At 39.3% G+C, this 26635-nt stretch overlaps 1 protein-coding gene across 4 annotated transcripts; it reads left to right on the top strand.

Annotated features, from left to right (window-relative positions):
• Positions 1-330: 330 nt before the first annotated feature.
• Positions 331-26204, top strand: MED1 (mediator complex subunit 1). Of its 4 annotated transcripts, none has more exons than XM_004378025.2 (17): positions 331-569; positions 2706-2812; positions 4533-4611; positions 5439-5493; positions 5598-5730; positions 6437-6465; positions 8554-8625; positions 9172-9246; positions 9686-9759; positions 10140-10229; positions 14606-14717; positions 15240-15364; positions 15627-15745; positions 18135-18336; positions 19961-20056; positions 20167-20272; positions 21421-26204. In XM_004378025.2, exons 1-17 carry the CDS (start codon positions 545-547, stop codon positions 24662-24664), a joined length of 4743 nt encoding a protein of 1580 aa, XP_004378082.1. In that variant the 5' UTR covers positions 331-544; the 3' UTR covers positions 24665-26204. The 4 variants fall into 4 exon arrangements, with proteins under 4 accessions (XP_004378082.1, XP_023588582.1, XP_023588581.1 ...); XM_023732813.1 differs by having other exon boundaries at positions 554-569; positions 4367-4611; positions 21421-24913; XM_023732814.1 differs by lacking the exon at positions 5598-5730 and having other exon boundaries at positions 337-569; positions 21421-24913.
• Positions 26205-26635: the final 431 nt, after the last annotated feature.

Raw genomic sequence — 26635 nt, 5'->3', positions numbered from 1 at the left:
TATTCCATTTAACAGTTCAGAGAAAAGGTATTACCTTTAATAAAATCTGATACCAATGTTCTTCCAAGAAATACTCTTTTACTAAACAGATCCAGAGTTTTTAATTTGCGAACTGTTCAATCGCCAAAATGAAAATACCTCTTTACTACCGCAGCCGAAAGCTTTCCGCTAGCCAGTTCTACACCCATGCACGGTAGGTCTGAAAGACTGAGGAGTAAGAAAAGGCTGGCTTATAAGAGTCTCGCGAGAAGCGTGTTTTAACCAATTTTCGCGACATTTTTATGCCCTCCCCCCCACCCCCCCGGCCCCTGCAGGATACCAGTTAGTCTCGCGATCTTTGGGAAGTTCCGTTGGGGAAGATGGCGGCGGCCGCGAGTACCCTTCTCTTCTTGCCGCCGGGGACTTCAGACTGAGCCTTACCGGGAAGAGTGGGGACTACTGGTGCCCTGCGTCCCGGGAGCCCGAACCATTTTGGTTCTCCCGTTAGTAGTGGGGAAGGGCTTATCCTCTTGTATAGCAGACTCAGACCTTCCCCACCTCCAGGATGAAGGCTCAGGGGGAAGCCGAGGGTGAGTGAGGGGGAGAGAGAGGGCGGGACACAACTATGGGATGCCTGCTGGTGAGAGGGGCTGCGGGCCGATGCCCCGTGGGCGCCACGCTCCGGAGGGCTCAGAGTCCAGGAGACGAGATGTGTGTGAGTTTTATACTCTGGCTGTGGCTTCCCCAGGTGATGGTGGAGTTCCAACTTTGGGGTGATGGGGTCTCCCAACTTCAGTGAAGGTTTCCTGTTCTACTAGGGGCAATCATTTGGGCTTCAGGACTCTTTTAGGCTAAAGTGGTGGGAAACCAGGCGAGTGAATCTAAAACTGCTTTTACCTTGTTTAAGAAGAGACGTCTGAATAGTGACATAAAAATGAATACAGAGCTGCGTGTAAAAATACTGGAGGATGTTTCGGCGTGAGTGAAACGATTAGGGTCTTATGATATTAAAAGTCAGCCGTTCTCTAGAATGTCACGGTGTTCAGACCTTGTGCTATTGTATATTTTTAAAATGCTTTGAATTTCATCCTTTCAATGGCTAAACTAACAACTGCTGAAAAACAACTTTTCTGTGGCACCTTTCCCACCTCCTCTAAAGTTCCACGCTCCAGTTTAAATTCTTCCTTAGCATTTGAGGCATAGTTCTACTAAAACAGCTCCTTGTATTATTATTGTTTACTTATCTTCTCCACTTTATTCTAAGCTTTGTAGATCAGGGATCCTTCCTTACTCGTCTTTATGTAGTCCCTGGCGCATAATAGCTGCTTCAAAAATGTTTGTTCATTTGAGCATCCAAGTAAGATGAATCTTGTTTTAGAAGGTCTTCTCCCCCTTGCCTCAACTCTGATTGATGACATTCTATTCATTTTTCAATGCCAATATCAACTGTTACCTTTTCTGTAACATCCCCACAACTGATTATGGACTTTTCTTCCTTTGAACTTAAGTAGTAAGGTGTTTCTGTTTTTAGGAGCATATCTCACTTTGCTTTGTGTGATGTTTGTTTTCATATTATCCACATCTCTCACATACATCATCTCAGACATGTTGTGTATTTTTGCATCTCCAGTGGTCTTTAGCACAGCTCCTTGCTCATACTAGGCAGCTTAAGAATTAGAGGAGGGTTCGAGGGCACATACTTAGTCCAGAAACCAGTCTTGTCTACCTTTCTCTTAGCTCTGCTGGAGAGTCATCCTCTGGCCATAGATCTCTTCCATATTTAAATGGCTAATAGACCCAGTTTTCTTTTTTTATAATATATTTTATTTTCTTGTTTATACACCGCAGAACATACACCAATGCAACAGTTTCTACACGTACGGTTCAGTGACATTGATTACATTCTTTGAGTTGTGCAGTCCTCCTTTTCTGAGTTATTCCTCCCCCATTAACATAAGCTGGCTGCCCCCTAAGTTTCCTATCTAATCTTTCTGGTTGCTATTGTTAGTTTGATTCCATATAAATAGATCTTAAAAGAGCACAGTGTTGAAGAGAGCCCGTTTTCTTGATCCCATTGCCGTGAGTCAACTCTGATTCATAGTGACTCTATAGGACAGAGTAGAATCTTTTACAGGGTTTCCAAGACTGTAAATCTTTACAGAAGCAGACTGCCACATCTTTCTCCCTCGGATTGGCTGGTGGCTTCAAACCGCTGACCTTTCAGTTAGCAGCCAAGCACTTAACCATTGCACCACCACGGCTCCTTTGTTTTCTTGATAGCACCTACAAATTGATCTCTCAAAATTATGTCAAAATATTAAGGAAGTCAGTATTTTCACATTGAATACCAATTACCATAGTAAGGCCATGTTCAAATGTATGCTCTGTGTATGTCATGCAAGGAGTTTCATGCATATCATGGAGTGACTTTGTCACTGAATTGTAGGCTTAATCCTGAATCATGATTAGAGACGGTCCTTCTTTTGGTTCCTATTAAAAATTTAAATAGATAACCCTCCTGCTGTATGGTATTCCTTAGGTCAGACCTGTAATTTATGTCTTCCCACCATTAAAAATAGTTTCTTTATGTTTTAAAGTAAATAATAATGAAAACTAGTTTAACTGAGTTCTTACTGGTGTGACGTATGGAGGTTTCTTTTGCAAGAAAAACTGTGGAAGGGCTTGATAAAAGAGTTTCTAATTATGTTTTCTGATTTATACCATAGAGTCAGAAAAGCTGAATAAGATGAGTTCTCTCTTGGAACGGCTTCATGCAAAATTTAACCAAAATAGACCTTGGAGTGAAACCATTAAGCTTGTTCGTCAAGTCATGGTGAGGATTGTGGTAGAGTGGGTAAAATGATGTGCTTAGGTAATCTGAGCTCTTTTGTGGGCTTGTTCAAACTATAGGTATAGTGTGTCTTCAGTTTTATTTATCATAAAACACAGATTCATGGTGGCTATCAACGTTAGGAATCTGCCTGAGAAGGAGGTGTATTTATGAAATTGTGTTAATTGTGAGTGCAGTGGGGTATTTCAGGCAGAAATGCTAAGTAATGCACCTATAAGGGGCACATTTGATAGACTAGTATAAAGAGATTATTATCACTGTGTGGTAATTCATGGATCTATTCACTTACGGTTTGTATACTTTCCTATATATATGTTATACTTCAATGAAAACACCCTTCGCCCCCATCTTACTTGAGTCCAGAATAAGTTCAGTATAATAGACTTATTAATGTTTAAAATGAACATATTAGTGATACAGCACTAGCAGAAGAACTGAATTTAGTGTCAAAAGACCTGTATTTTAGGCTTAACTCTAGGACTTATTACCTATGTGACCTTGGAAAACTTACTAGATCTCTGAGTCTCAGTTTCCTCATCTGGAAAATGGAGGCATATAATACCAGTTTACTTTTCCATATAGTTTTGTTGTAAGGATCAGATGAGATTATGGACGTGAAAATGTTGTGTTGCTAAAAGATTTCTGTAACTGTAAATTCTACCAATGCACGTATATCTTCTGACTCATTTTTGTGTGCATAGAAGATATTTTTTAAAAAATGTGTTGAATAAATGAATTGAAAATTTTCCAGTCTGGGAATTTAGAAGTTGTTATTTTTTGTACTCCAAGGCAGCCATATTCTAGTTTGAGATATGTTTTATTAACGATTTTGTCATTAGCGAGACATCATGAGATGGAGGAGTTCCAAGTGGCTACTCAGGCACTCTGTTGGGGTACCAGTCTCTTGGTTTGGTCACCATGGCCTCCATTGTCTACTTAACAGTTGTGTAGGTTCAGAAACCTAATTTTATTGGTACATCAGGCTTTTAAAACCTTTTAACAACAGACATACTAACCACATCACAGGAGATTAACATGTAAATCAGAACATCTGTTTATTAATTTACAACAGAGAGTTTATTTTGCTAATTACCAGAATACTGGTATCCATTTTTTCAGAGCATCGCTTTCTTTATTCAGGATATAAAGAGAGTCAGATTATTAATTAATGAGATGTTTGTTTTGTACCATAAACCTGTTCACTTTTGTGGGGACTGGAATATTTTGCAGAGAGATGCTTTCCTGGATTGGGTTAAAAAAACTGCTAATTTTTTTGTCCTTTGGGAGTCCCTCTCATGTACTACAAGTTCTATTTCTTGGCAAGGGTTTAATACAATTGATCGAGATTCAGCTCTAATCTAGTTTGAATAAGGTTTGGTTGCATTTCTCAGACTATATGTAAATTACGTTGTTAGATTTAGGAATTGCCAAATCTCCTGAGCTACCCCATTTAAATCTTACAATGCAGTCACTTCTACAGGAGGCTGATCTCATCTGTTAAATTTTGATTCTTCCTAATTTTTTCCCTTATTTTAGATCTGGGAATACCCTTTTCTACCCTGTGGATATGGAAGGACAGAGTAATAGTTAAGAGTCTACAGACTATTCTGAAATATTACTATTAGTATAATGCATATATTTGCATGAAACATTGTTGGTTTGATTAATTTTTGCCTCAAATATTTTCCTACTTGGCACACAGGAGAAAAGGGTCGTGATGAGTTCTGGAGGGCACCAACATTTGGTCAGCTGTTTGGAGACATTGCAGAAGGCTCTCAAAGGTTTGTAAGCACTTTTGAAATATGCTGATTTTTTAAAACTCGGTTTACGAACTGTTTTATACTTACACTGGAAATATAAATTGAGGTAGGTCAGCTTTCTATGCTGTGTGTTGCTTTGCTTTCATATATGGAGTTGAAATGAGCTTTTTCCTGAACTTTTGAAACAGTTATTTTTGATCCTCTTTTGGAGGTCTAGTAGAGACTTAAAGATAATTGATGACAAGTAACTGAGATAGCAAGGCAAAGCTCTTTTTTGTGTGTGTCACATGTTCTAATTAGCCCTTAATAAGAAAATGGATATTTTAACTTATCTGGAAGATTTTTACAACGTTTAGTGGCAATGTTTTGAGGAGAACAAATCATAAGGTTTTGAAATTGGTTATTCATGCTCATAATTACTAAATTTTATATTTTGGGAAAAATGAAAGTAAAAGCAGGTTTTACTTTGCTCCACCACAAATAAACTTAATTCATTTGAGTATTTGTTTATGTTGGATTTGATGTTAATCTTCTTTATTCTAGCGTTAGCAGATAAACATGTTTTTTTTTAGGTTAAATATAACTTGTCCCAAATAAGGGGCAATGAAAAAGGGAGAGGAGAAAAGTCCAATAATTTTTTCAAGTACGTAGATCCTTGTTTTGACACTTATTAATGCCTAGGCCACGGCTAAACCTTACTAGTGAACTTTGTGCAAATTACAGGCATTTGAACTGTTAAATATGTTACTGCTTTGGAAGGACAGATACATTCCTCAGGATGTTTCTGTGTTTCAAGAATACAATTATTTGGAGACTCAGTTGTGATTTCCTTTTTTGTCCTTTCATAGTAACATCTTTACCAGCAATGACTGACCGTTTGGAGTCGATAGCAAGACAGAATGGGTAAGTAGTCTATCTGTAAGCACAGATATTTACCTTAGTGTTGACTTTGGGTGGCTTTATTTATGTATCTTCTATTAATTTTTGTTTTGATTTGTTCCTGCTAGACTGGGCTCTCATCTCAGTGCCAGTGGCACTGAATGTTACATCACGTCAGATATGTTCTATGTGGAAGTGCAGTTAGACCCTGCAGGACAGCTTTGTGATGTAAAAGTGGCTCACCATGGGGAGAATCCTGTGGTACGTGTTGTTGATATTTCCCTGGAATCTGTGGGGTTTACTTAGGGACATTAACTTAAAGTGAACTGTTGCGGTTTTAAATAGCTTGGGTTTCGTTTTTTTCATGAGCCACTGTAGAGATGATGTGATGGGCTACAACATCAGTAGCTAGAGAATGGAATTTAGAATAATGTGGGTCCATTTCTGACATCATCCTAGGGCTTTTCACAAGGGGAAACACTGGAGGAGCCCTTTTCATTTCATATCAACAGACATGAGCCGCAAATTAACAATAGGTACTGGGGATAGGAAGATAAATAATTTGTGGTTCCTGCCCTCAAAGCACTCATAGTCAAGTAGGACAGATAATCTTGTACATAGCTAACTTCTCTGAAAAAATCCTGTGATAGAGATGAGTGTAAAATGTTGTGTAACCAGATAGTTGATGTGGATTCCAAGGATGACATTAAAGAGAGGTCCTAGTATTTCAAACAAGCTACTGAATGTTTATTTCTTTATAAACTATATATTTTTATTTTTAAGTTCCCATCTTAATCCCCATATTTCACCAAGTAGGAAGAAGATGTTTTTTGATCTCTTAATATAAGGACTTTCTGTAGTTTTGATGTTTTTGTTATAAAGCATGTGCAGTTACTAAAAGAGAAAAATTTCTGATGTCTTCAAAGTGTTACAGTAGTTTAATGTTTTAATATAATTTTAATTTCAGAGCTGTCCAGAGCTGGTGCAGCAGTTAAGGTGAGAAAATGACATTTCTGTTCCTTTATGTTGACAGACAATGTTTTTCTTTACAGCTAGGGTTTGAGACTAGTTAGAAGTTACTTTCCTCAAGAACAAATTTTTCAGACTCTGTACTTGCTCACTTTCAGAATTGTCTTAGCTTAGTTTCTTACCCTACTCAATCCATGCCAGGGTTTCTCAATTTCAGCACTATTGACATTTTGGATTGGAAAATTCTTTGCTGTGAAGGCCTACCCAGTGCATTGTAGGTTGTTGTAGCAGCATCCCTGGCCTCTCCTCACTAGTTGAGAGTAGTCTCCTCCAGTTGTGACAATCAAAAATATCACCAGACATTGCCAAATATCTGCTGGAGGGCAAAATCGCCCCTGATCTAGCCTTAGGAGTTCTGTGTGGAACAAAAATAAATAGAACCTAATCATTAAATCAGAGAGAGTTTGAGAAAATTGAACCAATACCATGAAAATAATTTTTTCTCCTTTCATTTTGAGAAATTATTTTACATTAAGGTGTATGTGTGATAAATTCCTGTCATAGTGGAAGTGCTAGGCTTGAAGACAGTTACTTTCAGTAAGTGGTAGCTTTTTCCACTAATTTATCTTTTCCCTTTGAATTGTATGGAAATTTCCATGCTTAAATTTAAACCCAGAATCAACTTTCTGGGAATTAGAGAAAATCATTGCATCAGTTTTGTGTTTTAAACATAGCAGAGTTCTTAGCTACAACATGGGATGTCTTAGAAAGGGTGTTAATATTGAGGAAATAAATTTTACACTCAGCCTTGTCAGTGATCAGTTTAGTGTCCTTAATGCCAAATGCACCAAATTTGAACCAGCTTCTAAAAAATTGTAATACAACAAAAAAATTAACCTTTTTATAATTTTATTGACTTGATAAGTCTAGCAAAGGTGAATTACTAGAATACTTCAAAAAGGGCCAATATTTCTGGCTCTGAAGTGGAGTAAAGGAGCCCTGGTGGTGCAATGGTTAAGTGCTTGGCTGCTAACCAGAAGGTTGGCATTTTGAACCTACCAGCTGCTCACAGGAGAAAAGACCTGGTGGTCTGCTCCTGGAAAGACTACAGCCTAGGAAACGTTAGGGAGCAGTCCTACTCGAACCTATAGGGTCTCTATGAGTTGCAATTGCCTCGACGGCACAAAATAAGAACAACAAAGTGCAGTAGGGGCCGCGTCAGCTTATGAATTAATGGTGTTTTAAAGTTAATTTGTAAACCTGTTTAGAAATGGAATTTCAGAAAGAATGTTAAATTGTACACCTTTTTTATTTTTAACTACGTACAGATGGTAATTTTAAGGCAAGGAATATATTTTGCTGTTGCTCTTGTTTCTTATTATCTTCTTGTCTATATGTAGTAAGAGCTCAATAATTGAATTTTAAAGTATCCCTCTAGAGAGAGAGAATCGTTGAGTTTTGTTAGCTTTCTAAGCCTGTCCATAAGAGCGCTCATTTAACTAAAGACTGAGAGTCGAAGCCTGAATATCGGGTCCTGAGAAGCCAGAGGTCATAGTAATAGGATTTTTTTCCCTTTGGGGCATGCCTGGTTGTAGGAATATTTTGGAATATGTGAAGTTTGTCTCCACCCCCTTCTCTCTAGGTCTCCTGTCTATCTCCTAATATTCATTTTTCTTCTCACCTCTTTGCTGTCATGTTGCCATAAACCTGCAAGTATTCTGTCTTCTCAGTTTATTTATTTCCCATTATCTCTCTTTTAATAAAAAATTTTATTTCCTCATTATATCTAATCTCAGTTATGTATAAGATGAAAGGAAAGTGACTTATTAAAACCAAGTCTTATTATTTCGGAGCTAATTCATTAGTATATGAATTATCGGGTCCTTTTGATCTCTATACAGCTTATTAGCACCTTCTACAGAAAAATGAGGCAGAGAGAGAAAGGGAAAAATTTCATTTTCTTTTGTACTTCTGATTAACTTTGGGAAACTTAAAAAGATTAAAACAAATGATTAAAACCAGAGTTTTATATAGCCATTATTTTTGGCTCTTTTCTGTAAGATCTAGTGGTAATTATATGTTGTAATTCTCCCCCTTTCCTTGAACTCCCTATAGGGAAAAAAATTTTGATGAATTCTCTAAGCATCTTAAGGGTCTTGTTAATCTGTATAATCTTCCAGGTGACAAGTAAGTATTTTTTTTTTTTTTTTTTGCTTTTTGGGGAAAAATCAGTATAAATCTAGAAGCAATTTTGTGCTTAAAAATTTGCCAAGTTTTCTGCCCTACCTCATTTTTGATTTCTACTTGTATTGACAATATGTAGTTAAGCTTCTGACTTTATATCTTTTAAATACACAGTATTTGCATTAGTGGATTACAATATCAGAAGACAAATGACTATAATCCTTGAAATGTCTTCAACATGTTGATTTCTAGGCTGAAAGGAATTAATTGTTGTGAAACTAGCTTGTCATTTTTATTAACCTACCTGGGATCCTGTTAGCCTGCTTGGGTCTTTAAACAGATTAAAATTGTCACTATTATTTATTTGTTTGTGTATTTTAGTTGCCTCCAGGACAGATTTGCCCATTATTTAGGCTTGCTATGTCTGTGTGTGTGTGTGTGTGTGTGTGTGTGTGTAAGAGAGAGAGAGAGAGTGTGAGTGTGAGAGTGTGTGTGTGTGTGTGTGTGTGTGTGTGTACTTAACTCTTGTTCTTGTTATCTACTCCCCAGCAAACTGAAGACTAAAATGTACTTGGCTCTCCAATCCTTAGAACAGGATCTATCTAAAATGGCAATTATGTACTGGTAAGACTGACTAAAACATTGATTCTATATGACCCTTCTAGGTACCTTGTTCTTTTTTTAAGTTTTTCATCCTGGGAATTGCTAGGATCCTGTTTCACTGTCTATCTTGTCCTTGTCCATTCCCTTTCAAATGATGACTGTATTCCATCTTCTGAGTAATAGTATCACCAGTTCATTTGTTGGTATTCCATAGGTTTTTATCTGAAGATTTGTCAAATCTGATCTCTCATCAGATAAATAATATGTTCATCATATTACTTACTGTTGTGTACTTGGAAATGATCCCTTTTCTTTGAAGGTGAAATATGCTTGCTATATGCCCGAATATAGAACAAAGTTGTTGGAAAGTGTCATAAGACTTAAGATCTGAACTCGGTATGAAACTACACTAAGACCTCAGGGCTTAAATAAAAGCAAACATAGATCATTTGTCTTGCAGGAAAGCAACCAATGCTAGTCCCTTGGATAAGATTCTTCATGGAAGTGTTGGCTATCTCACTCCAAGGAGTGGGGGTATGTGATCATATTTACATATTTAGAAAAATGTCTAGTTTTAGTTGAGGGGTCATTACTAATAATTTCACCTTGAGTTTATAAAGATAGCAGTGGTAAAAAACTACCAGTTTCTATTGGCAGTGGGTATTTTATAATGATTTCTAAGGTGTCAACACCTAACCTCCCCCAGTTTTTTTTGGTATGTTTGTTTGTCTAAACTGTGAAGTAAATTGTTCTAGAATCAATACTTTGGCTGCTGTCATACATCGTAACCTGCTTGGAGCATGACTCCTCGTATCTTTGAAAATAATTCCTTATGTATAGATTTACGGTAATGTGGATGTTTTTATTTGTAATTTACCTGATAAAGGTGCTTTGATGATTGTTATTTTTCATAGGTCATTTAATGAACTTGAAGTATTATGCCTCTCCCTCTGACCTACTGGATGATAAGACTACATCTCCCATCATTTTGCATGAGAATACTGGTAAGACTTAAACTGTGAAGTGACCCTGTGTACAACGGAATGAAAGACTGCCCGGTCCTGGGCCATCCTCACAGTTGTTGTTATGCTTGAGCCCATTGTTGCAGCCACTGTGTCAATCCATCTCATTGAGGGTCTTCCTCTCTTTCCCTGACCCTCTACTTTACCAAGCATGATGTCCTTCTCCAGGGACTGGTTCCTCCTGATAACATGTCCAAAGTATGTGAGATGAAGTCTTGCCATCCTTGCTTCTAAGCAGCATTCTGGCTGTACTTCTTCCAAGACAGATTGTTTAGTTCTTTTGGCAGTCCATGGTATATTCAGTATTCTTCGCCAACACTATAATTCAAAGGCATCAGTCTCGTTCGGTCTTCCTTATTTGTTTGCCAAGGTTTCACATACATACGAAGCAATTGAAAATTACCATGACTTGGGCCAGGTGTACCATAGTCCTCAAAGTATCTTTGCTTTTTAACACTATAAAGAGGTGTTTTGCAGCAGGTTTGCCCAATACAGTGTGTCTGATTTGTTGAGTGCTGCTTTGTTCACTGCTTAAAAAATACTTAAAAAAAAAAAATTGAATGCCTGGGCCTGCGTATACTCTTTGGTTTGCTACCTAATGAATTTGCTATCCTTACAAAAAAAAAATCATATTTGTGCCCCTACCTCCTGATATACACACACAGTCGATCCTCATTTGTGAATTTGCCTACTCGATGAAATTTGTTTGTCATCCCAAAATCAATACTGGTGGTAGTCTTGCAGTAATTTGCATATATGCTGTAAGGACAAATACAAATTAGAAGTAAGAAATCTATAAAAGGAGAGGCTTACCCTCCTTGTTGGAGAAAAGAGAAGAGACTGTCCCCATCCCCTTTTCTGAAGAGTATTTACTTTCGAAGGTTTGTAATTGTTAGTTCGTTCTATGACTCTGAAACATTATGTAAATCTTTTTAAAGGCCAAAATATAAATAAGCCCCTTGCCAGTTTTACAACCGAGGAATTTTTCCTCAAGGACCTGGAAGCCATTCCTTTGAAATGTAATCAGTCAAGGAAGGTAGCACCCCTAATCTTCTAGGGTAGGAGCCTAACTTTAGCTGGCACAAGTCTCCAAGTTGCAAACCTATCTCTGGTCATAAAGATATGAGAAATTGGTCCCAGACAGAGTGGAAGAAAAATGTAGAACAAAATTCAGTTTCACAGATAGAGACAGACTTACTGGTCTGGCCGAGACTAAAAGAATCCCTGAGACTCTGGCCCCTGGACACCCTGCTAACTCAGAACTGAAGCCACTCCAAAGTCCACCTTTCAGCCAAAGATTAGATAGGCCCATAAAACAAACAGTAACAAACGTGAGGAACGTGCTTCTTAGTGAGACCAAATGGGCAACACCTGTCTAAAAGCAAAGACAAGGCGGGAAGGGACAGGAAAACTGGACGAATGGATGCAAACCCAGGATGGAAAGGGAAAGGGGGAGAGTGTTGACACATTGTGGGGATCGCAACCGATGTCACCAAACAATTTGTGTATAAATTTTTGAGTGAGAAACTAATTTGCACCGTAAACTTTCACCTAAGGCACAATAAAATTAATAATAAAAAAAGATAAATTAATTTTTTTCTTTGAATATAGGCAATTAACAGACACAGGTAGCTATCCCAATTGCCAGGTGAATTTAGGATGAACTATGTATGACAGGGAGTCCTTGGGTGGCACAAATGGTTAAGTGCTCGACTACTAGCTGAAAGGGTGGTAGTTTGAATCTACCCAGAGGCACCTCAGAAGGCAGGCCTCATGATCTACTTCCAGAAGGTCACAGTCTTGAAAATCCCATGGAGCAGTTCTACTCTGCACACGTAGGGTCACCATGAGTCGAAATCGACTTGATGGTAACTAACAATAACATGTATGACAAATGGTGCTGTCAGGTACTCTTATTGAGGACTAGTTGTCATTTGTTTTGTGAATATGTATGAAATGGGATGCATCTGCTTGGCTATATGAAAGGGTAAAAGTCCTTTCTGTCTTCGCAATCTCTTTGACAAATTGACTATGATATGCATCACATGTGGTTTAATGCTTACTCAGTGATAAGACTGTATTCTTCCACTTTTGTGGAAAGTTTATTTGCAACGGCAGGATATTTTAATTATGCTTCCCCAACAATGCACAGAGAAGTGAAAAAATTAAGTTGCTCTGTGCGTATGTTCCCAGCTGAGGTTGAAAAAAATGATCCTGCCTTCTTGTTTCAGCTCTCATATGGTAAACAAGTGTCCTCTTTTCAGTCATTTAGTGCCACATTTTCCACATTTTTGTGCATTTTGTTGATGATTTTTCCATTTAAAATGACTCTCAAGTTTAGTGCTGAACTGCTGTCTAGCAATTCTAAGTGCAAGAAGGCTGTGATGCTCCTTATAGAGAAAATACGTGTGTTAGATGAGCTTCATTCAGGCATGAGCGATAGTGCTCTTGGCTCTGAATTATGTTACTAAATCAGTATATATTAAAGGGTCCCTGAGTGACGCAAATGGTTTGCCCTCAGCTACTAACCTAAAAGGTGGCAGTTCAAATTCATTCAGCAGCACCGTGGAAGAAAGGCCTGGTGATCTGTTTTTGTAAAGATTACAGCCAAGAAAACACTATGGAGCAGTTCTACCCTGTAACATACGGGTCACCATGAGTTTGAATTGACTCAATGGCAATAGGTTTAGTTTTTTGGTTTTATATGTTAAATAAGGTTTCTTTAAACAGAAACACACATAAAAATAAGGTTATGTATTGATCAGTTGACAAAAATATTGTGATCAGAGGCTCACAGGAATCTAACCCTGTGTTTCTTCTATACCATTGGTTCAGTATTCATTAATTCAGTGTGTTTGGCAACTTTATAGAACATACTTCCTGGGAATAATGAGAATCAACTCCATGTATATAAGACAGACTAGGAAGAAAGGCCTGACAGTCTACCTCTGAAAATCAGCCAGTCAAAACTCTGTGGATCACAGTAGTTTGATTCCATTGTGTGTGGGGTTGCCATGAGTTGAGGGCTGGCTCTGCAGTAGCTAACAAGAAAACAACAACGTAGGGACTACATATACGTACATACACACATGTATTCCAAACAGTTAGTGCGCTTAGTTGCTAACCGAAAGGCTGGAGGTTTGAGTCCACCCGGAGGTGCCATGGAAGAAAAGCTTGGCAATCTATTTCTGAAAAATCAGCCACTGGAAGCCCTGTGAAACACAGTTTTACTCTGACACATGGGGTAGCCATGGAGTTGGAACCAACTTGATGGCAACTGGTTATGTATGCACATACATGCCCATAAACCTGTTGCTGTCTAGTTGATTCCAACTTATAGCAACTTATAGCAAGTAGAGCTGCCCCATAGGGTTTCCAAGGCTGTAATATTTACAGAAACAGACTGCCACATCTTTCTCTAGTGAAGTGGCTGGTGGATTTGAACTGCTGACCTTTTGGTTATCAGTCGAGTGCTTTAACCACTGTGCCAACAGGGCTCCTATACATGTGTACGTGTACGTGTACGTGTGTGTGTGTGTGTGTGTGTGTGTGTGTGTTTGTGTGTGTGTGTGTGTGTGTGTGTGTGTGTGTGTGTGTACGTACGTACGTACACTGCCTTATACGGTTTTCTCGGCTGTAATCTTTTATGGGAGCAGACTGCCAGGACTTTCTTCTTCAGAGCTACTGGTGGGTTCAAACCTCTAATCTTTTGGTTAGCACCACGAGGGCTCTTCTACATATATATAGACACACACGTATATACGTATATTCACATATACACCCATGGGTATATAATAAGAGCTTAACAAATGCTTTTAAATAAGTAAGTCAGTGAATGAATAAAAAGATACATACCATCTGACCTGAAATCATCAGCTTTACTCATTACTTCAAAGGTGAGAAAATTAGCCAGCTTATTAAAGAACTACAGTAATGGATTTTATTTTATGTTTAAATTTCATTTGTATTTTCGTATGCCAAAAAAGATAATGAAAAATGGCCTAATACCTCATTTGCTCCCCTCATAACTTCATTGACTCTATCCCATAATCGTAATCCCATTTAAGTGCATTCTGAAGTTAGAGAAGATAAATAAATATTGGTAATGAACCTTTAAAGAATTTTTCCTTGGCATACGTTGTCTTCTATGTTTCATTTTACTTAATGATAAAAAATACTGATTGGTTAGAAAGGCAACTTTTGGCATTTCTAAGATAGGTATGACGATATCTGATAAAAAGAAATAATCACTGACAAATTATGCAGAAGCTGTCCTGCATATTTTTTGTTTTAATGTTGAGAGTCCCATAATTTGTGTTAACTTTGACGAATACCCTCTTTCTTTTTCTTATTCTCAGTTCCTCGATGTTTGGGTATGAATGCATCAGTGACAATTGAAGGAACATCCTCTATGTACAAGCTCCCAATTGCACCATTAATTATGGGGTCACATCCAGTTGACAACAAGTGGTAAGTTAAATATAATTCTAGGGTAGCAAGTCTTATTTTTTCAGTTTCAAGTTCAGTATGAAACAAGTGTTACTTTTACTTGGCTCTCCCCCAACTTGAATTTCTAGAGATTGGCTTTTTGTTTTATCCATGTAATTTCCCTTTTGTTCAGTATCTATTTGAATGTTTATCTCTGAATTTTACTCATAGAGCGCATTCCCTGCCTTGAGAGAGAAAAGAGAAAACTGTGCTAATTCCTCTGGTTTAGTGATTGCTCCCTTTTTATCTTATGGGACTTACGATGTTCATTTGGGGTTATATTATAATAACTAGAGAACATGCCTCAGGATATAATGTTTGATTAAATACTTCAGGATTAACAAATAGGATGTTTCAGAAATAGGGGAAGGAAGTTCAAAGACTGAGCTTTTGATAGACTTTGTAAGTATGTGTCTGTGTGATATATACATGTCTAAACATGGGTGTTAGGGTTTTTCATTTTCCTATTAAGTCAAAATCCAACCCTCTCCCCTTTTTTTGAAGGACCCCCTCCTTTTCCTCAATCACCAGTGCCAACAGTGTTGATCTTCCTGCCTGTTTTTTCTTGAAATTTCCCCAGCCAATCCCAGTATCTAGAGCATTTGTTCAGAAACTTCAGAACTGCACAGGTGAGTTTTAAGCACCAGGAGCTAATACTTGTTATATCTTGAAAAGGAAACTTCAAATTCCTATTATCTTAGACCTCTTCTAGTCTTGTAGCTCTCAAAGAAGTACTGATAAATGTAGATATCATTATGCTTTATGCTAGTAAATGCTTAGTAAATTCTTCTTGAATAAGTGAGTAAATGAATGTAGAAATCATGAAGGGAAAACTGAGCTGTCAATGTTTTGCTCTCAGTGTGACCATTACCCTGATCCCTGCTTCTTTAGGAATTCCATTGTTTGAAGCCCAACCAACTTATGTACCCCTCTATGAACTCATCACTCAGTTTGAGCTGTCAAAGGACCCTGACCCCATACCTTTGAATCACAACATGCGATTTTATGCGGTAAGTAAGGCGCTATGAAGGTCCCTGGGTATAGTTTGCACATGACAACTAATCAAAAGGTTGGTGTTTCAAACCCACTCAGGGGTGCCATGGAGGAAGGGCCTGGTGATCTGCTTCCATAAAGATTACAGCCAAGAAAACCCTATGGAGCTCAGTTCTACTCTAACTCATGGGTTCGCCATGGGTCGGGGTTGACTTGGCAGCAATGGGGGAAAAAAAGCCCTAAGAAGCTAGAGTGTTGTAGGTGGTGATTGGATCCAAGATCACATTTTTCCTTTATAGGATTATTGAGGTCAGATAATTTTCTTTTGGAATGCTGTTCCTTTTTGAACAGTCAGACAGAAGATTGCAGAAATCTTTGAAAAATATTGAAGAGGGCGTGAGCTTTTAAGCCAGGAAACAACAGTAAATATTTCATTGTTTAAATCTCAGATGAAAGGTTCTTAACATTATTTGAACTTTCACAGGCTTGTAAGTGAGTTTTAAGAATTCCTGTTCTTCTTTCAAGTGTCATGAGTTTATAACCTGGAAAGGTCTTTAAGTACATACAGAGAAGAAAGTGCTGGAATGAATAAACTATGGAAGGTTCTAAAACCTCATCTGGGCTTGAAGTGATTTGAATGTTTGAAGATGATCTAGACTCAAGTTGTAGTTCCCAAATTTTGGCTGCATTATAATTATATAGGGTGTTTCTTAAAAATACAGATTTTTCAGTTATGGTTCAGGAAGCTCTTTTACACAGTTTTGTTTTTTTTTTTAATAATATTTTATTGTGTTTAAGGTGAAGGTTTACACAGCAAAATTAGGTTCCCATTTAACAATTTGTACACAGATTATTCAGTGATATTGGTTACATTTTTCACAATGTGTCGTCATTCTCATTCATTCTGTTCTGGTTTTCCCATTTCCAGTACTCTAGTTCCCTGTCCCCTTACCTTCTCATCTTTACTTTAGAGTAATTTTGTCCATTTGGTCTCATATAGTTGATTTTTCAAAGGAGCACAGTACTCATGGGTGATACTCTTTATTTTATGACCCAATCTGTTATTAGCTAAAAGGTGACCTCAAGGGATAATTTTGGTTTAAGGTTTAAAGAGTATCTCAGGGCAGTAGTCTGGGGGAAGTCCTCTAGTCTCAACTGGTCCATAAGTCTGGACTTTTTAAGAATTTGAGTTCTGTTCCACATTTTTCTCCCATTCTGTTAGGATCCATCTGTTGTGGCCCTGATCAGAATGGTTGGTAGTGGTAGCTGGCACCATCTAGTTCTTCTGGTCTTAGGGTAGATGAGGCCGTGGTTTGTGTAGACTATTAGACTCCTTTCTTCTCTGAGTCTTTGGTTTCCTTCTTTCTCTTTTGTTCCAGATGGCTAGAGACCAATAGTTGTATCTTAGATGGCTGCTCACAAGTTTTTAAGACCTCAGGCACTACTCACCACATTGGGATATAGAACATACACTTTATGAACTATATTATGCCAATTAACTGAGTTGTCCCATGAGACCATGGTCCTAAGCCTTCAAACTCAGAAAACTAGTCTCTCGAGGTATTTGGTTATGTCTAAGAAGTATCTGTAACTCTGTTCCCTATGTGGTTTATTATATATGTGGATATACATGCATGCACACACACACCTGTGTGTACATGTCTATAGAGAACATCTATCTGTGCACACACGTATACCACACATGTATTTTTTGATGTTGGTGTTTTTACCCAGATTTCTGAGGTATGTTTTATGTTAGCTAGTTTAGGAAACCACTAGCATAGAGCATTTACTATAAGGGGTCTGTTATGGATTGAATTATGTCCCTCAAAAATATGTGTTGTAAATCCTAACCTCTAAGCCTGTGGTTATAATCCCATTTGGGGATGGGTTGTCTTTGTTTTGTTAATAAGGCAGGATTAGTGTAGGGTGTATCTTGAGTGAATCTCTTAGAGTTTAAAAAAAAGTGAGCAGAGGAGAGATGGGGTAAGATAGATGCCAAGATACATGGAGATCTCCAAGGACCCAGGAAGCAGAAGCTAAAGAGACAAGGCCAGAGCCGACAGAGAAAATCTTCGCCTAGAGCTGGCACCCTGAATTCAGACTTCTAGCCTCCTAAACTGTGAGAAAATAAATTTCTGTTTGTTAAAGCCATCCACTTGTGCTATTTCTGTTACAACAGCTCTAGATAACTAAGACAGGATCTTTTTAGCCAAATGAGTAACTGGCATTTGTAATATCAGCTGACCAAAGAATTCAGTATGGAGTTTTATTTTTCCCCAAGACTTTAATGCTTTTTTTTTTTTTTTTTTTTTTTGAGGATTAGGTGTTTTTTTTTTGAGGCTAGTTTGTGGCTGGAGTACAATGGGTGAGTAACATTTTGTTGCTTTGTTCGTTTTTGCCCAGGCTCTCCCAGGCCAGCAGCACTGCTATTTCCTCAACAAGGATGCTCCTCTTCCAGATGGCCGAAGTCTACAGGGAACCCTTGTTAGCAAAATCACTTTTCAGCACCCTGGCCGGGTTCCTCTTATCCTAAATCTGATCAGACACCAAGTGGCCTATAATACCCTAATTGGAAGCTGTGTCAAAAGAACTATTCTGAAAGAAGGTACTGCCTTTCCTTTTGATATATTTACTAGCAGATAGATACCAGCTACTCCAGTGTTCTTTAATTTGGTGACACATCAAAATTACCGGTGGAGCTTTTAAAAATATAGATGCTTGGAGCTCTGGTGGCACGGTGATTAAGAGATCGACTGCTAACCAAAAGGTTGGCAGTTCGAATTCACTAGCCACTCCTTGGATTTCCCATGGGGACAGTTCTGTTCTGTCATGTAAGGTCACTATGAGTCAACAGTGGCAACGGGGTTGTTTTTTTTTTTTTGGTTCCCACACCCAGATGGTCTGGATTAGAACCTCAGTTGGAGGAGTTGGGAATCTAGTTTAAACCTCACAAATGATGTTGATGGAACCAATCTGTAGATTGGCATTTGGGAACACTGTTTTATTGTAGTGCGTGTATGGTTTTTCTGTACACAGTAATATAATTGGGTCTCTTAGGACCTGTACCTTGCAGTAGATATATCAGGTAGAAGTTAGAATGTCATTGTGACAGAGGATTTCTTGATAGCTAAATTTTTGGTTGTTAGGACAGTGCTTTCCATGTTTAGTCCTGGGTACATTTCCCTTCCCATTCTTTGGTGAACTTTAATCATATAGTTTAAAAACAGGTGTACTCTGTGCTGCTGCACCTCCCACCCCCCACCCCTCCACCCGCTCCAAATCCTGGAATGTTGATCTTTTTCACACACAGCTGGCCATTAGGAGCCTTGATGTGAATTTTGGCTGCTCCAGCTAACCACAGTTAATTGTTTACCTTTAGTTGTAAAACACTTCAGTGAGAGATACGTATCAGTGCAAATGGGTAGGCAAGCAGAAACTGGAAAGGTAAATCAAGATACCTTTCATAGGAACAAGAATTGCTTTAGAAATGAGAAACTTTTGAGAGTTGGAATAATGGCATAGAGCATATGCTAGCACATTTGTGGCTCTGCTATTTCATGTGCTTGTATCCTAGGAGAATTTTCCAAATAGGCTCAGGACATTAAAAACAGTTTTTCATGGGGTAGTTATGGAGCCAGTCCTACAAAGAAGCATGCTTTTCTCCAAGAAGTGTATGATCCTTATCTCTGGGCTGCCAGAACATTTTGATTAGGAACCTATGATGATTGGTTATGTGTGCATTTGGCATAAATATATCATTTTAGATTGTAGCCTCTACATCCCTTCTTCACCAAGCTACCGGGCTACTTAACTAACAGCTGCAAACACTGATAGAAAACAGGGTTTATGGCAGTGAATCTGGATGTGTGTTTATCAAATAGAATGAGAAACTTCTCTTGGTCACTTTATTTTCAGAATTCACTTTCAAAATGGTATTTATCTCTGCCAATGTCTTTTACACTTTAGGGATTAAATCAGTTTTTACTTTAGAAAATTGGAAGTTTATAATTTTTTGTTTTGGAGAAATTTACACCATAAATGTGTGGATACCTTAGATTGTGATTCCTCCTCTGTCACCTCTGTGGATAACACTGCAGTTACTGTGAAAAAATGTGAAATTTAGTTTCCAAGGAGAGAAAGAATTTCATTCTGTATATTTAGAGATTATTATTTATTGTCTCGTCTTATATTTGGTTGATTGTTTTATGATCCTTTTCTTTGCCTTTTAGATTCTCCTGGACTCCTCCAATTTGAGGTGTGTCCCCTCTCAGAGTCTCGTTTCAGTGTGTCTTTTCAGCACCCTGTAAATGACTCCCTGGTGTGTGGTAAGTTGTGTGGGTTGCTTGCTCATGGGAGCAGTTTGGTCCTTGTATCTTTTTTGGAAAGTCAGAAGCTGAATCAATTCCAAATATCTCCTGTATATTTTGTCTTTCAGTGGTAATGGACGTGCAGGACTCAACACATGTGAGCTGTAAACTCTACAAGGGGCTGTCAGATGCACTCATCTGCACAGATGACTTCATTGCCAAAGTTGTTCAAAGGTAGCACTAGCCCTTTTCCATCAGAGTCCCATTAAGGGATGTATAAGGAGTGCTGTTTTCAGAATTAGGGTGAATTGGAAATTTAAGAGGAAAACATTGAAGTCACTGCTTTGAATTTCGCTTTTTTTCCCAATTCAAAGGCAATTTAAGCTTTGTTTAGTAATATATTTATTGTTGTTAATATCACTATGAGAGTAATAGGAGGTAAGGTAGGTAACTTGAGGCCTGCCACTAGGGTACTTTTAGGAGGGAGAGAGTGAAATTAGGTGTAGATTTTTTTTCACCTATCCTTTATGCTGCTTTTTAATATATAACTTGTCAAATGGTATTGTGTGGGAAGATACTTAAGCCAGTCACCTTTCCAGAAACATTATTAATACGTAATTTTGAGAATTTTCTAGAGCAAGGGCCAATGGCCTAATTTTGTACATAAATTTTATTGGAACATAGCCACTTCCATTTATTTATATACTGTCTATGGCTGTTTTCTGCTATGATAGCAGAGCTGAATAGTTGTGACAGAGACCATATGATCCACAAAGTCTAAAATACTTAGGATCTTAAGAAAAAGCTTTCTGACACAAGTTTACTAGAGCAAAATGTTTTTAAACCAGGTGCTTATAAATTTATCTATAAAACAAAAAGTGCTTTGCCTTAAACAGGATTTCATAGTAGCAGTAGCACTTCTCAAAACAGCCGTAGCTTTGGTGTTATCTAAGCCATTAAGGTTTAGAACTTGATGGGTCAAGAGATTTTTTTAGTGGTTTATTAGTTAAATCATATACCCCATTAATTAACATGTGAAGCCTCAAAAGGAAGGCATTTTCTTACTGAGTTCCATTATTACCAGTGCTGTTTTTTTTTTTTTAGCTTCAATATGAAATTAAATTATTTCAACTGTTGTTTGTGTTTTCTTTTTGGTGAGTACTTCATAATAAAGTTGATGATTCCCTACAGAGTTTTTTAGAATGAACTTAGCCAAAGCTCTGCATTTGATAGTACTGCTTCTGTTTTTCAAGTTACTTGTATCACCTGAAAACTTCTTGATGGCTTATCAGACAAAATCAAATTTTCCCAAATGAAAATTGGTTTCATTCATTAGCTGGTGCAATCAACGTTAACTTTGTTTTTCCCATATTCTCTTATAGATGTATGTCCATCCCTGTGACGATGAGGGCTATTCGGAGGAAAGCTGAAACCATTCAGGCCGACACCCCAGCCCTGTCCCTCATTGCAGAAACAGTTGAAGACATGGTGAAAAAGAACCTGCCCCCGGCTAGCAGCCCAGGGTATGGCATGACCACAGGCAACAACCCAATGAGTGGTACCACTACACCAACCAACACCTTTCCGGGGGGTCCCATTACCACCTTGTTTAATATGAGCATGAGCATCAAAGATCGGCATGAGTCGGTGGGCCATGGGGAGGACTTCAGCAAGGTGTCTCAGAACCCAATTCTTACCAGTTTGTTGCAAATCACAGGGAACGGGGGGTCTACCATTGGCTCGAGTCCGACCCCTCCTCATCACACGCCGCCACCTGTCTCCTCGATGGCCGGCAACACCAAGAACCACCCGATGCTCATGAACCTTCTTAAAGACAATCCTGCCCAGGATTTCTCAACCCTTTATGGAAGCAGCCCTTTAGAAAGGCAGAACTCCTCTTCTGGCTCACCCCGGATGGAAATGTGCTCGGGGAGCAACAAGACAAAGAAGAAGAAGTCATCAAGATTACCACCTGACAAACCCAAGCACCAGACTGAAGATGACTTTCAGAGGGAGCTATTTTCAATGGATGTTGACTCACAGAACCCTATCTTTGATGTCAACATGACAGCTGACACTTTGGATACTCCACATATCACTCCAGCTCCAAGCCAGTGTAGCACTCCCCCAACAACTTACCCACAACCAATACCTCACCCCCAGCCCAGTATTCAAAGGATGGTCCGACTGTCCAGTTCAGACAGCATTGGCCCAGATGTAACTGATATCCTTTCAGACATTGCAGAAGAAGCCTCTAAGCTTCCCAGCACTAGTGATGACTGCCCACCCATTGGCACCCCTGTTCGAGATTCTTCAAGCTCTGGGCATTCTCAGAGTGCCCTCTTTGACCCTGATGTCTTTCAAACCAATAATAATGAAAATCCATACACTGATCCAGCTGACCTTATTGCAGATGCTGCTGGAAGCCCCAGTAGTGACTCTCCTACCAATCATTTTTTTCCTGATGGAGTAGATTTCAATCCTGATTTATTGAACAGCCAAAGCCAAAGTGGTTTTGGAGAAGAATACTTTGATGAAAGCAGCCAAAGTGGGGATAATGATGATTTCAAAGGATTTGCATCCCAGGCACTAAATACTCTGGGGGTGCCAATGCTTGGAGGTGATAATGGAGACACTAAGTTTAAAGGCAATAGCCAAGCTGATACCGTTGATTTCAGTATTATAGCAGTGGCTGGTAAGGCTTTGGGTCCTGCAGATATTATGGAGCATCATAGTGGTAGCCAGAGTCCTTTATTGACCACTGGGGACTTAGGCAAAGAAAAGTCTCAAAAGAGGGTAAAGGAAGGCAATGGCACCAGTAATAGTAGTCTGTCAGGGCCAGGATTAGACAGCAAGCCAGGGAAACGCAGTCGGACCCCTTCTAATGATGGCAAAAGCAAAGATAAGCCTCCAAAGCGGAAGAAGGCAGACACTGAGGGAAAATCTCCATCTCACAGTTCTTCTAACCGACCTTTCACCCCACCTACCAGTACAGGTGGATCCAAATCTCCAGGCAGCTCAGGAAGATCTCAGACTCCCCCAGGTGTTGCTACACCACCCATTCCCAAAATCACTATTCAGATTCCCAAGGGGACAGTGATGGTGGGCAAGTCCTCCTCTCACAATCAGTACACCAGCAGTGGTTCTGTGTCTTCCTCAGGCAGTAAAAGCCACCATAGCCATTCTTCTTCCTCCTCGTCCTCTGCTTCCGCCTCAGGCAAGATGAAAAGCAGTAAATCAGAAGGTTCATCCAGTTCCAAGTTAAGTAGCAGTATGTATTCTAGCCAAGGGTCTTCTGGATCTAGCCAGTCCAAAAATTCATCCCAGTCTGGGGGGAAGCCAGGCTCCTCTCCCATTACCAAGCATGGACTGAGCAGTGGCTCCAGCAGCACCAAGATGAAACCTCAAGGGAAGCCATCAACACTTATGAATCCTTCTCTAAGTAAACCAAACATATCCCCGTCTCATTCAAGGCCACCTGGAGCCTCTGATAAGCTTTCCTCTCCAATGAAGCCTATTCCAGGGACTCCCCCATCCTCTAAAGCCAAGTCCCCTATCAGTTCAGGTTCTGGTGGTTCTCATATATCTGGAACTAGTTCAAGCTCTGGCATGAAATCATCTTCAGGGTTAGGATCCTCAGGGTCATTGTCCCAGAAAACTCCTCCATCATCTAATTCTTGTACAGCATCTTCCTCTTCCTTTTCCTCAAGTGGCTCTTCCATGTCATCCTCTCAGAACCAGCATGGGAGTTCCAAAGGGAAATCTCCCAGCAGAAATAAGAAGCCGTCCTTAACAGCAGTCATAGATAAACTGAAGCATGGAGTTGTCACCAGTGGCCCTGGAGGGGAAGACCAGATGGATGGCCAGATGGGGGTGAGCACAAATTCTAGCCATTCCATGTCCTCCAAACATAACATGTCAGGAGGAGAGTTCCAGGGCAAGCGTGAGAAAAGTGATAAAGACAAATCAAAGGTTTCCACCTCGGGGGGCTCAGTGGATTCTTCCAAGAAGACTTCAGAGTCAAAAAATGTGGGGAGCACAGGTGTGGCAAAGATTATCATCAGCAAACATGATGGAGGGTCCCCCAGCATTAAGGCCAAAGTGACTCTGCAGAAACCTGGCGAAAGTAGTGGAGAAGGGCTCAGGCCTCAGATGGCCTCTTCCAAAAACTATGGCTCTCCACTCATCAGTGGTTCCACTCCAAAGCATGAGCGTGGCTCTCCCAGCCATAGTAAGTCACCAGCATACACCCCCCAGAATCTGGACAGTGAAAGTGAGTCAGGCTCCTCCATAGCAGAAAAATCTTATCAGAACAGTCCCAGCTCAGATGATGGCATCCGACCACTTCCAGAATACAGCACAGAGAAGCATAGGAAGCACAAAAAAGAAAAGAAGAAAGTAAAAGACAAAGACAGGGACCGGGACCGGGATAAAGACCGAGACAAGAAAAAATCTCATAGCATCAAGCCAGAGAATTGGTCTAAATCGCCCATCTCTTCAGACCAGTCCTTGTCTATGACAAGTAACACGATCTTATCTGCAGACAGACCCTCAAGGCTCAGCCCTGACTTTATGATTGGGGAGGAAGATGATGATCTTATGGATGTGGCCCTGATTGGCAATTAGGAACTTTATTTTCTAAAACAAAACACATGGCCAGAGAAAAGCAAATAGTATGTTTGTGGGAAAACCACCATAAGGGGTGAGTCAGACAGGTCTGATTTGTGTTTAAAAATTTGAAATGGCATGGCTTTGACACTGAGCTGGGTGAATTTAGAAAGGCATAGCCAGACCCTACTAAAAAGACCACAGGGTTTGATTCTGGTTACCAAGAATTCCTTGTTCCTTTGCCAGAAAAGATAAAAGTTAATATACTTGCTTAGGAAAGGGGTGGGGTGGGAGTGGGGTGGGAGGGGTGTAGGGAGAGGGAAGTGTGGGAGAATTTTGTTGGAGATATATATTTTTTTCTCCCTTTTTCCATTTTTAGGCCATGATTTAAACTCATTTTAGTGCATGTCTTTGAAGTGCTGGGCAGGACATGAAAAAGCAATACATTCCTTGATGCATTTGCATGAAGGTTGTTCACCTTTGTTTGGGTAGTTGTCCATTTGAAGCATGGGCAAATGAAGGACTTCGGTCATTCTGGACACTTAAGTAATGTTTGGTGTCTGTTTCTTAGGAGTGATTGAGGGTGGGAAAATTATTTTAGCTATTTATTTGTAATATTTTAACCCTTTTTCTGTTTGTTTTTATACAGTGTTTCTAATTCTATGAGGTTCAGGGTTCAAAATGATGGGAGACAGAAGAGCAAGGCTTATTTGGTGGTAGGGGGCTTATAGCTTGTGCTGATATTATAGCATCAAGCCCAAGCATATTAGTCAGAGCCCACCTTTGGAGTTAAGTAGAAAAACGAAAATGATATTTTTAGGTTTTTCATAGGGTTCAGACATCATAGGAATATTAGGAGTTACCTCCCTCTGGAGGTATTAATTTATACTCTTTCCCTTAAAAAGAAAAGCTGGGCTGGCTTTTTAGGATGAAAACATATTTTCAGATGAAGCAAGGTTTAATGTGGGACAGCCTCCCCAACCCAGTGGCATGAAAACCATTACAGAATTAATAGTTCTCCTATTCCCACAATGTGCCAAAAGTCCATATCCCAGCATTTTGTTTTTGGGAGAACTGATGCCATTCCTGAGAGCTGGGCTCCCTGTTTATCTTCATCACAAGGAGTCCAGACTTTTATCACTCCACTGTATGCTTCCTAAGAAAAAAGTTAAAAATTTGCAGCCATAGTTCACTTAAAACAATTTCAAGCTCACTTGAAGAAGTGGGGACCTGGAATGCTAGGTGGGCATGAAGATAAATCCTTGCTACTATGTAGCAATACAATTGGACCTTTTTGGAGAAATTGGTCTGAGTCTGGATTCTGGGGGACAGCATTAAGAAGCCCTTTTCATAAATATAGAAATTTAGGAGACTGTTTGAGTGCAACACAAGTTCTCAGTATTTGGAGGGTCCTCTCGAAATTCCGCGGCCTTATTTTGATTTTGACACCTGCACTGTGCCATTCCTGATAATTCCATTCAGGATCTGTATCAGCAGGATGGGGCATGGTCCCCAGCACAACTCTTCTGGATTAAATAAATTAAAAAAAAAAAAAAAAGCCAGGTGATTCATTTTTTTGTATGTGTGTCATAAGTGGAGTGACTTCATCAGACATGGAAGATGATTTCTATATTCAGATCTTTCTGCAGGTTGGAGTTAGCATAGAGTTGGAAAATCAGCTCTGGCTTTCTTTCCTGGACTGTCTCTGATTTCTAGTGTTCTCCCTTTTCTGGTCATCATTCTCAACAACTCTGCTACTTTTGTGTCCCAAAGTAATAAGTAGGAAACGAAACATTGCAAAGTGGAGCAAGAAGAATTACTGGTTACCATATCAGAGTCAAATGTCTTCGGTAACACTAAAGAGGACATGGGCAAAGTGATACCAGAGTGTTTATCTTGTGATGCTGATACAGTAGCAGCCTCTCAGTCATACAACAGGTTGGATTTCTCACAAGTTTGTCGCCTAGTTTTGAATCCTATCCCATTGGC

The sequence above is a fragment of the Trichechus manatus genome, unplaced genomic scaffold (genome assembly GCF_000243295.1).
Source record: "Trichechus manatus latirostris isolate Lorelei unplaced genomic scaffold, TriManLat1.0 scaffold00054, whole genome shotgun sequence".
NCBI lineage: Eukaryota > Metazoa > Chordata > Mammalia > Sirenia > Trichechidae > Trichechus > Trichechus manatus.
Note: the sequence above shows the minus strand (reverse complement) of the source record. Positions and strands in the feature narration are given on the sequence as shown.

What these genes read in the sequence shown, in the direction of transcription:
- MED1 (XM_004378025.2), top strand. Translation starts at nt 545, where the DNA reads ATGAAGGCTCAGGGGGAAGCCGAGG. An exon ending in ACCATGGGGAGAATCCTGTG is followed by an intron (nt 5,731 to 6,436) that starts GTACGTGTTGTT and finishes TTTTAATTTCAG; the next exon opens with AGCTGTCCAGAGCTGGTGCA. An exon ending in GAGCTGGTGCAGCAGTTAAG is followed by an intron (nt 6,466 to 8,553) that starts GTGAGAAAATGA and finishes AACTCCCTATAG; the next exon opens with GGAAAAAAATTTTGATGAAT.